Source organism: Pezoporus flaviventris, unplaced genomic scaffold (assembly GCF_033815535.1).
Source record: "Pezoporus flaviventris isolate CSIRO_AGI_PZ_B2104156 unplaced genomic scaffold, CSIRO_AGI_Pfla_v1 ptg000035l, whole genome shotgun sequence".
Lineage (NCBI taxonomy): Eukaryota > Metazoa > Chordata > Aves > Psittaciformes > Psittacidae > Pezoporus > Pezoporus flaviventris.
The window spans coordinates 14642455-14657640 of NW_026892583.1; the positions used below are offsets into that span (position 1 = coordinate 14642455).

Genomic DNA, 15186 nt, shown 5'->3' on the forward strand with positions numbered 1-15186 from the left:
ATTCTGCTGCCTAGAAAAGAGAAGGGCAAAGCTTATTGGTGTCTTCCTGCCTATTCCCTTGGGTTCTGACTTCAAGGGTAGTGAGTGAGTCAGCACCAAATGGTACTGGGGCAGGGACAGGCTCTAGGGCACTGCTTGTTATGTCCTTTAGGCCAGGTAAGGACACTTACTGTTACAGGCATAGCTGGATCTCCTGACACTGAGAGGATGGAATGCACCCTCCTGTGAAAAATAATGCTCTCTAGAGTATCCTAGAAGGCGAGGATTAAATACAGCCTAGAGAATAAGTGCTCCTGGAGTGGGAGGGGTGCAGGTCAGCTTGACCCCTCAGGCATGTGTGAGAAATGCTGTGAAGGGGAAAGCGCTATTGCTGTTATTTCCCTGACTTTCTCACATGCTCTTGCAGCTCATCAGCCAGGAGCCAAACCCAGGGGTACAGTATGAGTACTACCTGCCTGTGCAAGGACAGGCCTCGGGCTACAGCTGGAGCTACGGTTCCTGGAGTGAGTGCAGCTCTGAATGCGGAGGAGGTAAGGGGACAGGATCAGGGACGGCTGCCACACTGAAGACAGTGTGCTGCCCTCTGCAGCTGCTTCCCAGCAGTCTGTCTCCTGCTGGCAGACAGCACAGGTATCTGCAGGTGGCAAATAAGATTTGGTCAAGGGAAGGTAACACATGGAGTCACAACAGTACTGCCTCCCATGCCTTGTCCTGTCTTATTTTCATTGCCCTAATCCATAGACTTGTTACTAGGATCTGTTTTGGTTTGGTTCATTTCTCTTCAGTTCTTTATGTCCTTCTCAGGCTTTTTGAACTGCTTGAGGTGTCCTCTCCAAACTGACCTACATAACTGAATCCCATCATCACCTTTTCCATTAATAAAGTTATGGATTTTAACCTAAAAACCAACAAAAAAGCCCCCAAACAACAAAAACAACAAAACAACAAAAAAAACAAAGCCAGCAACAACAACAAAAAAAAAACAAAACAAAAGCCACAACAACAACAACAAAAAAAAAACAGAAAAACCAAACAAACAAGCAAACAAAACAACAAACAAACCCCAAACCAAAATCAAAACACCAAAACAACAAACCCCAGTAAAACAACAAACCTGTCCAGCTGACTTGTAAATAGAGTTCCTGTCAGCCTCTTCTGGTCTTACAGGCTAATGGCTATTTCAATAGTTTTTGCCATATTGTGGCTGTAGGTGCTGATATTGTCTTTGCCTGGGCACTCTTATCCTGTAGGAAGCATGAAGAGTTGCAAGTTTTTCTCCTGTATCCAGTCTTCTCAAGACTGACCTGAGTCTAACAGGAGACTCCCAGCTCTGCTGCTATATACTGCACACATCATGCAGTGTTTCTTGTTGAAGTCCTGGGTATGGTGCTTCCCTTGTGAGTATAAATCCATAAAATAATAGGAAAATGCTCCTCAGGTACGCAGAACTATTCTGGCTCTCTTGCCCTTCCAGAGGACTCCTGAAAGGAGTTGGGGAAGCATCATTTGTGCACATAGTGACAAACCAAGATCTGCACGGGACTCTCTTTCCAGGTTCGCTGCAGCAAGTGTGGATTCTGCACTACTTTAGAAACTTGTCTTGCCACACCAGCACATTGCAAACCTGGTTCTGGGTGGCCTGTGTTGATCAGGGTACTCTTTTGCTTCTCCTTTAGGTTTCCAATCCCGCTTGGTGTTTTGTACCATAGACAATGAAATTTATCCAGACTATATGTGCAGGAATAAACCACAACCAGACAATAACCGGACATGTGGCCATCAGACTTGTCCCCAGACAAAACGGTAAGATTTTCTTTCTTCTTCTGGACTCTGACTTCTTCCTGAGGTGCTTTTAGAACCAAGAAACAGAATTACCCTCTCACTTTTCCACCTCTCCTGGCCACCAGTGTGCTTCTCTCTAAGGAACTGTTTCACTTCTTAGAGAATCATAGAAAATATCATAGAATCAGAGAAAGCCCAAGACAAGGCTGGTGGTGATAACACTGTGATGAGGGCTTAACACTTTCTTTCTGTGTGCACAAGGAAAGGGCTAAATACATCCTATGTTCATTTTATGGACCAGTTAAATTTGCTTTCCAGAGTAGGATTGTGGAGGACAGTCTTCTAGCCCACATAGGAGGTAAGAAGCAGATTCTCTGGGTTTTGTTCTTGTCGTGGTTTAAGCCCAGCAAGCAACACAGAAAACCATGCAGCCACTCACTCACTCCCCACTTTCTTCCTTCCCCTCCTCCTGGAGGGATGGAGAGGAGAATCGAAAGAATGTAACTCCCACGGGTTGAGATAAGAACAGTCCAGTAACCAAGGTATAACACAAATCACTGCTGCTGCCACCAATAATAATAATAATGATAAGGGAAATAACAAGGGAAGAGAATACAATCGCTTACCACCCCCCAACCGATACCCAGCCTGACCTAAGCAGTGATCTGGCCCTTCCAGGTAACTGACCCCAGTTTATATACCGGGCATGACGTGCTGTGGTATGGAATACCTCTTTGGTCAGTTTGGGTCAGGTGTCCTGTCTCTGCTTCCTCCCGGCTTCCCCTCCTCCCTGGCAGAGCATGAGACTCACAAAGTCCTTGGTCAGAGTAAACATTACTGAGCAGCAACTAAAACCATCGGTGCTATCAGCGCTGTTCCCAGGCTGAAAGTCAAAACCACAGCACTGCACCAGCTACTAAGAAGGAGAAAAAATGACTGCTACTGCTGAACCCAGGACAGTTCTTTTCAACTGGAGCCTGCAAAAACAGTGGGAGGTCAGAGCTGGTGTCATTTTGTCATTTCTGCATTTCCAGTGTCCTTGCTCTAAGAAAGGGATGAATCCTGGAATCTTTTCATTCACCAGCATTATCAAACCCCTTTACCCAGCCCTTTCCACCCTTGCTGATATAGCTTTACAGTCGGCTTCACTTGCCTCTCACATGGGCATCCAGAGCTGTGACCAGCTGTATCTGGTGGGTGCAGTGGAAGCCTGTGAGTACTGTTGTGGGTGAGGGGGCACTTGGAAACCTGGGAGCATTTCTGAATACGTGGCAGTCTGTAGGTACTTGTTTTAAATTCTTTAAATCCTTTGTTCTGTGTATGAAGGACTTCTTACATCTATCTGCCGCAAGACTGGAGTCACAGCGGAGCGCGGAGCTCTCAGATGAAGAGGTAACAAGAAGGAGGCTACAGAGAGCACAAGAAGGCAGCTGCTCTCTTCTGCTCTCCACCTAGCTGCCCGGCAAAGATGGGGGAGCTTTCCTCTTTGGCACTGGTGGTAGTAGTTGGTGGTGCTTTGCTTTGGATTCTTGGCAATGAAAATGACGGTGGAGGGTGCTGGATGGCAGCCTTGCTTAGGTGTTTGTGCGTGCTGCTGGTAACTTGATTCTTGTGGGACTCAGAAGGGGACAGTTTCTTCATAGCTTTTGGATGCTTATCCTGGTAACTGTTGGGTTGAGTTTTTTTATGGAATAAAGGTAAAGAGGTGAAGGGGTGGTAATTTTTGAGTTATCAAGATAAATTAAAGAACAGAAAGGAACAGAGAGCATGATGGACTGGGCAACATAAACATTGGCTAGGATGCCAGCATGCCATAGCAAAGACTTCAGGGTTTCTAAAAAGCTCTTCTTTCTTTGACATGGGACCTATAGCAAGCAGGAAAGTCCCTATAAACTGAGATGAATACAAGGACATGACAGATTCAATACTTACTTACAATGAGGTATGCTAAGTAAAAAAGATCAAAAGAAAGCAGTTATCCCCCAGTAAGATGCTAATCGTGCAGGACTTGCAATTCTTTGCTCTCTGACAAGGGTCCCAGGCTTACAGCTGACCTTGTCTTACAAAGGAAATGAAACAAGTGTCAAGAGAAGAAATTGAAAGAAGCTGTAGATGAATGTTCCTAGTTAGTTTCTAAAACTGTACACTCACTTTACAAGAGGTAGAATTCAGTTCGGGGGGAGGGAGTTAATCCTTCTAGCGTTTCTGAAAAATCTTGATCAAAGCATTTGTTTTGAGCCCTGAAACCACACTGCTCTGAGTGGCTTCTACTTGCTGTAGTTGTTCCCTTTCCAATGGGAACATCTTATTTTATAGCAAAGGCCATTTGTTTTTGAGCTGCTATTGCATCTTTAGCAAGAAGGAAGTGTATCTTAAGGAGATGAACATGGCTGAGTCTGCTGTGGAGTTTCTGGCAGGGGATGAATGTGAATTGGCTGGGTGAAACTCAGTGAATGAGTGGTGAGGGCAGACCAGGTAAGCAGCTGGAAAGCTCAGGGACAAAACATGAACTGCCATCACTCTGCGGCTGGGGCTCACCCAGCTGCAAGGGGAGATCGCAGTTGACAAGCACATCACCATGATGCTCCCCCTCTGCCACCAGTGCTTTTTGACTGCACAGCAAGATGGAACTGGAATTAAACAAAATGTTGTCGTCCCTGAATCCAGGCCATGTAAGGTGTGCTCCCAGCTACCTAGGCAGCACTGAGACATGGAAATGGACAAGGGCAGGGATTTTAACATCTAAACAGATTTTGTGGACATCCCTCCTTCCGTTAGCAAGGGTGTATCATTTCTGTGGCACCTTCAGCAACCAAACACAGGACAAAATCCATGTTTTGGGAGTTTTTGAGTGTGCTGCTGTTAGAGAATTTGGCTGATGGGAGGAATAAACCAGCTTTCTACTGGCTGTCAGGGAAAAGTTCACAAGCACTTCTGAGAGTGTCTGGCATGGCTTGCAGGCAGAGTGAGGTCTTGGCTTGATTTTACTGTTTCTGATAGTGGCAGGAGTATAATGGGTGGTTAGCCATGTGTGTGTTGCTTTTCTTTTAACTGATCTAGATTGTTTCTGTGGTTTTTTTCTTTCTTTTTCTTTGATGTTCCATTCCAGGCGTGATTTTTTTGCAGGCATCAGGATACCAAAAGCCAGGGAGAAAAATCTTCCCCCTCTGGGAAAGCACAAGTGTTTTGTACTGGGGATTTGTCTCTGAAGCAGGACTCAGGCTTTGCATTGCCAATTAAGCTGGGTAGCACTTGGTCAAATGGGAACTCGCCTCTGACTCTGTTCTGCAAAAGGAATTTTTCCCTGTCTGATTACAACAGGGACATGGCACTGATCTCCTCTGTGTTTCTGAGGGGTTTAGCTGGGCTTATGTTTTTGTTTTGCTTGAATCTGTGACCTGCAGGTGGAAAACAGGGGAGTGGGGACCCTGCTCAGCTACCTGTGGTGGGGGCACCCAGACTCGCTCTGTTTACTGTGTGGCATTCGATGGTCAGAGCTCCCAAGGGGTGGTGGATAACGCTGAGTGCATGGCCTTTACACAGCAGCCTCGCAGCAGTCAGCCCTGCAACATGAGACAATGTGCAACCTGGAGCACGGGGCCCTGGTCAGAGGTGAGTTTGTGTGTGTGTGTAGGTAACTGCCCTTGGCACCTTGGAAGACCTGCCAAAGCTTGGGCATAAACAGCAGGCTCCTTTTCTGGGGCTCTAAAAAGTGTGTGTCTCTGGATAAGTGGTGTGTCAGGGGTATAGGGTGTGTCCTTGTGGTCCTCCAACAGACTTCCAGCTGGCTAGCAGCTATGTCCTCCTACATACGTGTTGCTCAAAACTGTGTATGCCCCTGCACCTCTGGTCTTCTTATTGCATGTTCTCTCTTCTCTGGTCTGCCAGTCCTTTCCCCACTCCTGTATTTTTACAGATCCACCAGACATGGCACTGGCTGAGTTTCTGAGTCAGGCCTGGTGAAGGCAGAGGGCAGGCATGAGAGCTCCTGTCCATCAGCTGATGATGCGCTAAACTCCCTCCTCCGTAAAACAAGAGCTCATGGCTACTGTCTGTGCTGTTTCTTTCCATGCATGTTGCAGCCTCAGCATTGCTAGCCTTGGGCATCAGTACTGCAATCGACAGTTGGTAAGCAAGATGTGCTTGAAACACTGGTGACCTGCTGTTTGCTGTGTGTCCATGCAGGGCTTCTCCAAACACAGCTGTGTGGTGTGTTTTCTGATGCCTTTTGTGCGTTTATATCTCCCGGAGACGAAACTGTTCAAACTGGGTATGCTCAGTGCTGCCAAGCCAGGCATTTAGGAGGCATCTTATGTTCCAAGGGCTTAGAAAGTAAAAGTAGTCTCTACCCGATCCCTAAAGCGCAAGAGAATCCTCCTCTTTATAGGAGGATATGCATGCTTGCAACATTTGACTTAATGATCTTGTGGTAGTACTTTGAGTGGTGCAGCAGAATAAAATGCAACTTTGAGGCATGATACAGACTGTATAGCATAGACTCATATATGTATATATATACATAGACTGTAGATTCTTTTTTTACCTCCCCCCCCCCCCTTGTGGGATGTGAAGTGTGAATTCTGAGATGACTTCAGGGTTTCGTAGTAAGGGTGCTGTCCAGGGAAGGCACCATGTGTCCTGTTCTTACAAACTGATCTCTGTTATTCATGCCAGGGTTCTCAAAAGTGACTGTTTCATGTACTTTCAGAGATAAAATGTCACTCTAGTAAATGAGTGGCTGGAACTCAGCTGGGAAGCTCATCTAAAGTAATTCGGACTGTCCCCAAGTTAATGCTGTCTGTAAAAGACCTTGGTAATTCATGGAAAAGTAGGCTGGATTCCAAGAAACATGACTGTGAATTTAAGAGGGCATTGAAAATGTCACAAGCCAGTTGCTAGTACAGAAGTTGTGTCACAGCTACACACCATGAAAAATGAAGCACAGGGTCTTCAGGCAGAAGACATGAGCAATACAAGAACCTAATCTTTATATCTTCCCTTTAATTCTTTACCTTGTTCTGACTGTAACCAAAAGTAAATAACACGAGGTTCCAGGTATTTCCTGCCATTTATTACTCTTGATGTATACTGCAGTATTGATACTTTTTTTCCCAAATCATTCTCCATGTCTTCTCTGGTACAGATCAAAATAAATGATACGACTAGGCCAAAATCATCCAGTGAGCTCCAGATCTCCCAGACCCTATCCACCATGCCTTATAGTCTGTTCTATAGCATAAACAACTACTCTGCTAACTCCCGTCCTGAAGATGATTTTAATGGTGGTTGATTGTTTCAGGCAACCTCAGAATGGTGCTCTGCCCTAATGTCAGGGAGCATAGCCTGGAAGTGCAAGTGGAAACCAGGTGCTTCCTTGTAATTGTTTGGCCCCTTTCTGCAGTGCTCAGCTAGCTGTGGGGAAGGGGTTCAGACCCGGACTGTCACCTGCAGAACACAGCAGGGCTCTCAGGCTCCGGACTTCGCTTGCCTAATGGAGCCAAAGCCGTCGGCCACCCAGCCCTGCCTGAAGGAGAGCTGCATCCAAGAAATTGGCTGGCATGTTGGAGACTGGGGTCTGGTGAGCATCACGCTTCCACGGTTCAGAAATAACTGATTGTATTGCTGTCTCCTTGCAAACAGACTTTGATCTGTGCAGTCTGCACACTGGCTGAGGCTGAGAGCATGTACTGCTTCCTTACCAGTCCCTTGGCTCACATCTGCGTTGTAACTGGCACTAGTAATGCTCCAGTTAATCTGCTGCCTGCTTTGTGTGCAGCTGCTACAAAAATAAACCCTTCTGATGGGGGGGATTATAGTTTCAGTGACAGTGGCAAAATGCAGCCAATAAGCTGAAACAATAATCCGCCCTTGCTGCTGATTCCCAATTCTTTGCTCCATTGCTGTGAATAGCAGAACAGCTCTTTGCATAACTGTGACCAGGCTTCAGGACTGGTCATTGAGCATGGTGATATGGCTTAAGGTACATTTTTGTAATAGTTCAGATAATATGTGCTTCAGCTGGATTACTCTTGTCTTTGTGGAGAAAGCCAGACTCTGTTTGACCTGGGAAAAGTGCTGCGGGAAGGAGATAGGGGTAGATCAAATGCATCAGGTGACTTCCAAACACACTTTTCCCCTTCTGTGCTAGCCAGACTCAGCTTGTTCTGAGTTAAAACATGTTACATCTCTTGGCCCATGAGATATGGGCCGAGTTTTAATAACAGCTAAAGAACTTGCATGCCTTAATCTGATCTTTTTTTGGGGCCCTGTTTTTCTGATATCAGAAGGGCTCCTATCTGCATCTGAATAAGAGAGAGAAATAGTCTCCCGTGTTTGTAGAGCTTGCCACCAACAGTTGGCTTACACAGACACCTCATCCTCTCCCATTCCCTGAGGTGCTGCTCATTTCTCCCTCTTCATCTACAGCTTTCAGTGAGAGAAACTCTAGGTAGCTGCTTACAAGAAAGCCAGCAGTTTGCTTTCCTATAGTAAACTGTTGTTCTTGAAAGCATAGTTCAAAACCGACCTTCTCACAGCTGGCGGATCCCCATAGTATTCAGATGCCTTCAGGCCAGGCTGAAGCAATTCACTCCAGCTCACTGCCACACTATTGTGTGTAACAGCAGCTCATCCAGATGTTACAGGCTGAGCACAGCCCAGAGTCTAATGCTTCAGGGCTGGGTGCAGCCCCTTTAAAATGGTTTAAAGTATGGTTTTCTAATTGTTCAGATGGATCCAGCTGACATATTTTTTGCTGTGTGTTGATGGAGGATGCTGTGCTCAGCCTGCAGCCAGTCATGCAGCTGTTCCACTCTTCTGGTCTGTGGGGTTTCTGCATTCAGCCTCTGCTGCCTGCTCACCTGACTTGTCTCTGTGCCCCAGTGTTCCAAGAGCTGCAATTCAGGCATCCGGACACGCCAAGTGATCTGCGCTGATGGCGATTCCAAATTCTACAGTCCTGAGACATGCAAAGCCATCCAGCCACAGAAACCAGCCACCCTGGGTAGCTGCAACATGCAGCCCTGCTACCTGCCACAGCGTGAGTGGTACTGCTGCACACCTCGCTTTTCCTAAGATGCTTTTGTTTAGGAGTAGAAATTCCCAGCTCTGCACCAGCTCATGTTCTCAATTTCTTGCCTGCCTGTGCATTTATGTTTTGTGCACATAACCAGAGTCCCAGTACCTGTGCTGTTGAAATGTATGTAAGACAACATTGATGTGTGTCCATTTTGAATTCAGTATTCTCTGATGGCTCTGTCCCAGTGTGTACTGCACACTGACCCCAGGAGTCCCAGTCATGAAGACTGACAACCTGGGCAGGCTCAGTAACTAAAAACTATATCCAGGTCTCCTCCCTCTGTGGAGCAGCTATAAAGGACACAACTGCTTAGAAGATTTTGCTTGCCATCTGTGTCTAGCCTTCATGCCAGAGCTGAAATGCTGACATTTGTCTGCCTGCCCATTGCAGGACAATTCAATTGAATCCAATTGCTGCTCAGCAGCTGTTCCAGAATTAAAAAACATTTTCATCAACTTTAGTCTCCTGTTGATTCCTGAATGCATTTGCAATTATTAGAACATATGGCTGGACTGTCTGCACTCATTTTGTGTACGTCTCTCTTTGCAGAGGTCCCCAGTATGCAGGACACTATGGGATACGATGTCACTCGCCAGTCCTTGCTGACACGTTACAACCCAAACAGCCCTGCCACAGGTTTGGAAGAATTTTGTTAGTTTGGGTTTTTGATGATGGTGGACCTGAAATAGGCTGTGGTCAGGGAAGGTTCCTGCTTTTCTTCATTTCTCTTGTTCTTTTCATGGACTTCTAGAAATTCAAGGAGCCAGGGACAAAGTGTAGATTCTTTTACACAGATAGTGACCAGTATTTGAATTTATCCATGCAGAAGACTCTGTATAGTATATATACATGCCAGGTTCTGGCAGCATGACTTCTGTGCTGGCTGAGAGAAATGCTGCCCAAAGCAGATCCTAGGAATAAGAAAGGATGACGTGATGGGACCACAGTAGTGCAGCAGGTGGTTTCTCATGGGACAGCAGAAAGAATGGTCAGTGCAGTGAGCAAAGACTGGGGAAGGTGAGGGGCGGGCAGAAGGCACATTCAGGTGCATTCTGATGCAGAAAAGCCTGCACTGTAGCCTTCAGCAAGTAAAAAAGAGCAGAGCTAAGGAAAACTGACATGCACCTGTATGCTGTAAGGAGTTCTCTCCACAGATCCTGGTGACAAAAGGATGCTCCCTGGGAGCTCTATGAACCATGGTACTCAGGGAAATCACCACATCCCATCCACCAAGGACCGTGGCATCAACTTGTTGCCTGTTCGCTGGGAATCCCAGTCACACTCATTAGGTTCCCATCAGCTCAGCTTCTCTCAGGGCCTCACTGCAGGGACTGGCTCTCAGCACTGTCATCAGAGCCCACACGGCTGCTGTCCAGATGGGCACACTCCAGCCTCAGGCCCTTTGGGGAGAGGTTGCCCCTTCAGCTCCTGTCACCAAAACAGGTAACTGGAATATATATGCCTGAGCAGGGAGGCATTGCCTTTCCTGGGGGCTTGCTGAAATTTTGCCTTTACTTGAGCTGGGCAAGTTGGGTACTGCTGCAGCCCTTCTGCCTTTTCCCATAGGTATGGATGCTGTCCCGATGGAGCATCGGCTGCCCAGGGTCCTAACAACATGGGATGCCCGCAATATTTCTATGATGTTCAAGCGAGCAGAAATCAGCCTACTGCACCCACTCCAACAGTAAGTACAACAATTTGTGTTTTAGGAGCCCATCAGATATGAAGATTCAGATTTTACTGCAGTGGCTCACATTGTGGGTTTCTGCTGTGCTTCATCTCTGCCAGTAATGAACCAGTACTCCATGCATGAAGCCCTTTGGCCAACTTTGCCCTTGTGCAGTCTGGGGCAATCCACCTGTGATCCTCTGTAAGCAGGAGACAGAGTGGGAGAGTGGGAGGTGTCTGAGAAGTAGATGACCATCCTGTGTAGGACTGATTGAATAATCCTGAACAATCAAATTTCTTTTGGACAGAATCTTGCCATCCAGTTTTTAGGAGGAAAAAATGGGAAAACCATGGCCACTATTAATTGCTTTTGTCAACTCTGCAGATTAATTGAGGGCAAAATAGCCAGGGAGGTGATTCCTCTTACAGCTTGGGGTGCTCGGTGGGGCCAGCTAAAAAAAAACTGGTCTGCAGCTGGGCTGGTTAGGTCTGTCTTGAAGAGAAGTGCAGCCCTGGCTCCATGGCTGACAGCCACGTTTCCCACCCCTTCCCAGCATGGAAGCCTCTAGGAGGCAAACAGACAGATAGAGGTTCCTCTAACAGCTGGCCTTCTGCAGCCGACAGCTTGGACACGGTGCCTTACATGTGCTACTGTCTTCATGTATGCATGATAACTTTTGGCTTCCAATTCCTATCTCTAAAGGCAAGCCAAGCCTTGTCCCAGCAGCACCCCTCGGGCGAGTGCCGCGGTTCCATGTACGGCTGCTGTTTTGACAATATTGCTTCAGCTTCAGGTCCTCAAGGGGAAGGATGTCTCAATAGGCCCAACTACCGTAAGTGATACTTTAGCTTCTTGGCTTAGAAACATGGGAAGAGTCCTACAGAATCCATGGAAGCTCTGCTTTCTGTAAAATGTAGTAAATTATCTTTTCGAAAAGATATTCTGCCTGGTGGCTGGGGCAGTGGAAACTTGGGGGAAGTGTAGAAAAGCAGCCAGGTGGTTCAGTTCTGTCAACCACTGCAAAAAGTCTTCTTGTCCTCTGCTGATAATTGGACAGAATTGTGTTTGTGTGATCTCAGTCAACCTGCAGGACTCCTGGGGAGCTGTTTGCCCTTGAAAAGACATGCTGGTGCAGCCTGGAGTGCTCCAAGTTGGTTACCAGGTGTTTGAGAGAAGTAGGAATCTAAGGAATCAGGGCTGTGCTCAGTCTCCAGACAACCATGGACAGGGCTGGAATGAGAGATACACCTAAGAATGGAGGTGTTGCTCAGGGCTGCATGGATGCTTTTAACCAGCAGAGATCAATACAGTGCTGTATTACGAGGGCACTAGAGCTGCTGGGCAAAAGCATCTCTGCTCCTTTAGTTCCCAGCTGTATCCTCTGCAGGCACATTGCTGCTGCATTGCCTTGCTGTTTTGCTGCAGCACAGAGATTGCATCGTGGCAAGCCCTGTGAGGCTGCCTTGGGGAAAGGGTAAGCTCTCTGGATCCTCTCTGCTCAGCCACAGCTCGGCAAAGGACCTCCCAGGGCCCTACATTCAGTGTTTGTCAGCATGTGGCTGTGGTACCTGTGACTCAAGAGCCCAGGGCTCAGTTTGTGGACACATTGGGCTGTGGTCCTCTTTATATCAATGTGTGGAGGGGTATTCTGTAATGCATGAGGCTTCACAACGGGGTCTAATCCATTTGCTTTGTGGGCTGGAAATGTGCAAAGAGTAGCCACATGCCCCTTGCAGGACAAGAAGCCCCAGAGCCAGCCTTGTAGCTGCAGGATTCCCCAAGAAAGACCATAAAGCATCCATCTAGTATCTAGAATTAGAAATGTCTCCAAGGCTGGTTTGCTTTCCACCAGTGACAGAACTGGGGCAGAAAGAAACATGTGAGCAGCTGCCTAATTTCAAAGCAGGGCGGGGTGCCAAACTCGGGTGTCTTATTTTCCCACGTGCCCTCTGCCCACAAGGCCCATCAGATCATCACGGTAGGTGGCTTGAAGCACCTGGACCTTTGTGCTTCATGATCCTCACATTTCCCTCTGTTCTGCTGTTTTTGGTAGCATATTCTGTAACATGCCTGCTGCCCAGTGCCCATGGCCCCTGCTCGAACTGGACCACTCGCTGGTACTTTGTGGCTGTTGTTGGCAAGTGCAACCGGTTTTGGTATGGAGGTTGTCATGGCAATAAAAACAGTTTTGCTTCAGAGGAGGAGTGCATGAGAGTGTGCCACAACTCCACAGGGGTCAGTCCTCTGGAGCACCAGCCCTCTTCTGGCACAGGAGCGCTGCAACACCAGCACACCAGCTCCCGTTCTCGCACAGGGGATGCTCGTGGTCAGCAGCAGCCACCCCTGAGAGAGTCTACAAGTCACAGCCAAGAGGGAAGAGCTTCACTCCCCAAGCAAGACAGACACAGACAGGACAGTCGGAGAACTGAGGTGCTGACAGAGTCTTTGCCAAGGACTGGTGTGCTGGATAGCCAACGCTGGCGCACCCAGCAAAGCAGACTGGACAGCCTGAGCCTGCGGCACTTGTGGGAAACAGCAGTACCTGGGCCCTCGGAGAGGCAGAGGAGCAGTGGCCAGCAGGAGCCGCCCCAGGAAGGCAGGCAGTGGCAGAAGGCTTTTGGAGCAGATGTTTCCATCACAGAGGGATTTGGGTACCATGCACCTGCAGACACCTTCCCAGTGCGGGCTCTGCACAGGTGATGATGTGTTTATTGTATTTCTTTTCCTGTTCTGCCAGCTCTTTATGAAGCACCAGTGCAGCTTCCTCTGGAGTGGAAATGTTGCATCAGCTGGCACCAGCTCACTAGGAACGCCGTGCAAGGGATTGGCTATACGTAGAATCATAGAATTGATTCTATGCGTGTGACCCTTTGGTAAATTAAGTTATTCAGGCTATGGAGATACCTGCTGTCCCTGTCTTTGCACTGAAAGTATGGTGTGTGAAAAGACTGCAGGATCCTGGGGTCTTTGTCTGGGGAGCATTCTTACACTGTAAATGAGAATCCATAGGTTTGTCTTGTTCTGACAAACAAATTTAGCTGACTCTCTGACTTCAGAGCCTTTACCTCACCACTGCGTATGAGCAGCAGTGGGTTGTTCTGGGGAACAACATTTTCAAATGCAGGGGGAAAATCAGGAGTGTGTAAAGCAAGATCTAAACGTATCTGCACTGGATCTGTGTCTGTCTGCTGAGCTGAACCTAGTTTCTTCAGAACAGAGGGGTTGTAGGACTCTTCCTGCAGATATTGTAGCATTTGGTCTGTTCAGAGCAGCTTTTGCCATTCAGGGTAGGGCTCCTGTTTCCTGGTGCATCAGCTCTGAGCTGAATAACTAGCCAGTCCTGCTTTGCCCTGTGGCTGTAATTCATCCAGGGTCACATCAGAGGACTCAGAGGAGAGGAAAGCAGCAGTGGTGCCAATGGAATCACTTTCTTTTTCAGAACCATCCTGGAAGAAGCCAGTCCCTCTCTTGTGACAGTAGCTGTGGGGCAAAATGTCCAGCTGATCTGCAGGGCAGGCATGTCCCCCTTCTCCAGAGTGGAGTGGATGAAGGATGGCCGACCGGTCTTGTCTGACAGGTGAGCTCAGCTCCTTTCGTTGGAGAGCAGATGGGCTCCAAGTAACTCAGAGTTCCTCTGGATGGAAGTTTCTGGCACTCCCATCTAAGATATATTTTTTTAAATCTATTTTAAGATCCTGTTTTTCCTGGGAAGTCTGTTTCCAGCAACAGTTTAGAGCCAGACATTGTGTTAAGAAAACCACAGTTAGGAAAAGCCCAGTTACTCTTTTTTGCTTGCAGATGATTGCTGGGACTCAACCTCCTCATGGAGAGGGTTGCTGAAAGCAGTTCCCTGTTTTTCCATCTCCGTTTTCTCTCTATTCCTGACCTGCTTTCTGTGGCACTTATTTCCCCTGCATCTGACCCCTCTGTAGTCAACAAGGTTTTGTTTTTCTCTAAGCCAGGGAGGGCACTACATGGTGATGGTTTATGTAAGATCAGCATAAAGGGCTGCTCTACCTTGGGCAGATGCTGTCCCTGGCCAGGCAGAGCCCGTTAATCCTTGCTCCTGTTGCAGGCACACCTACCAGTCTGACAGCTCCTTAGTGATCAGCCTTGTCAAGCCGGAGGATGCTGGGACTTACGCATGCCTCATTTCTGACGGGAAGACAGAGACCCGACAGATTCAGTTACAGATCATAGGTGACTTATCTTCTGCTTACAACTAAAGAGGTAGCTCAGGGCTCCTTGTTAATGATTATTGACAGCAGGAGCAATAAAGCCAGCTGCAGGAGCAGACTTCCTCCACTGCCACACTGTGCTAGCAGTGTTGTTCCCTCCACGGCAGTGGTGCCCCATGAGCTGTCAAAGCAGTCGGTCTCCTCCACTGTAGGGGTGCCACAAGGGAGTGTAGAGGCAGCAGGGCTTCTTTTTGTGTTGTCTCTTGACAAAGCCTCAAGCCTCAAAGTACTCGCCCCCCCAGCAGTGCCACCCCACAACTGCAGTTGTGGCTTGCCTGTAACCTGCCCATTTCCAGCACAGTGAGCATATCTTCCTCCCTGAGAGCCATCAGCTGCATCCTGATCCCAGAAAGGAAACCCCAGAAGAAAGGCTTCCTGTATTTTCCTGGGCTCTCCATCTCACACTGTAATGTGACTGC

At 47.8% G+C, this 15186-nt stretch overlaps 1 protein-coding gene across 7 annotated transcripts in view; it reads left to right on the forward strand.

Annotated features, from left to right (window-relative positions):
• PAPLN (papilin, proteoglycan like sulfated glycoprotein) overlaps positions 1 to 15186 on the forward strand; it is a 63203-nt gene that overhangs the window by 30074 nt on the left and 17943 nt on the right. For 5 of the 7 annotated variants that reach the window (XR_009744970.1, XR_009744969.1, XM_061462673.1 and 2 more), the window contains exons 10-22: positions 407 to 530; positions 1677 to 1803; positions 3109 to 3174; positions 5187 to 5394; positions 7184 to 7360; positions 8665 to 8821; positions 9410 to 9496; positions 10015 to 10303; positions 10427 to 10544; positions 11232 to 11361; positions 12583 to 13225; positions 13969 to 14106; positions 14605 to 14729. Coding sequence is in view for 5 of the 7 variants with exons in the window: in XM_061462673.1 (XP_061318657.1) it covers positions 407 to 530; positions 1677 to 1803; positions 3109 to 3174; positions 5187 to 5394; positions 7184 to 7360; positions 8665 to 8821; positions 9410 to 9496; positions 10015 to 10303; positions 10427 to 10544; positions 11232 to 11361; positions 12583 to 13225; positions 13969 to 14106; positions 14605 to 14729 (2389 nt within the window). In the remaining 2 variants the exon portion in view is untranslated. The remainder of the gene's footprint in view (positions 1 to 406; positions 531 to 1676; positions 1804 to 3108; positions 3175 to 5186; positions 5395 to 7183; positions 7361 to 8664; positions 8822 to 9409; positions 9497 to 10014; positions 10304 to 10426; positions 10545 to 11231; positions 11362 to 12582; positions 13226 to 13968; positions 14107 to 14604; positions 14730 to 15186) is intronic. The other 2 variants (XM_061462675.1, XM_061462674.1) reach the window with 2 other exon arrangements.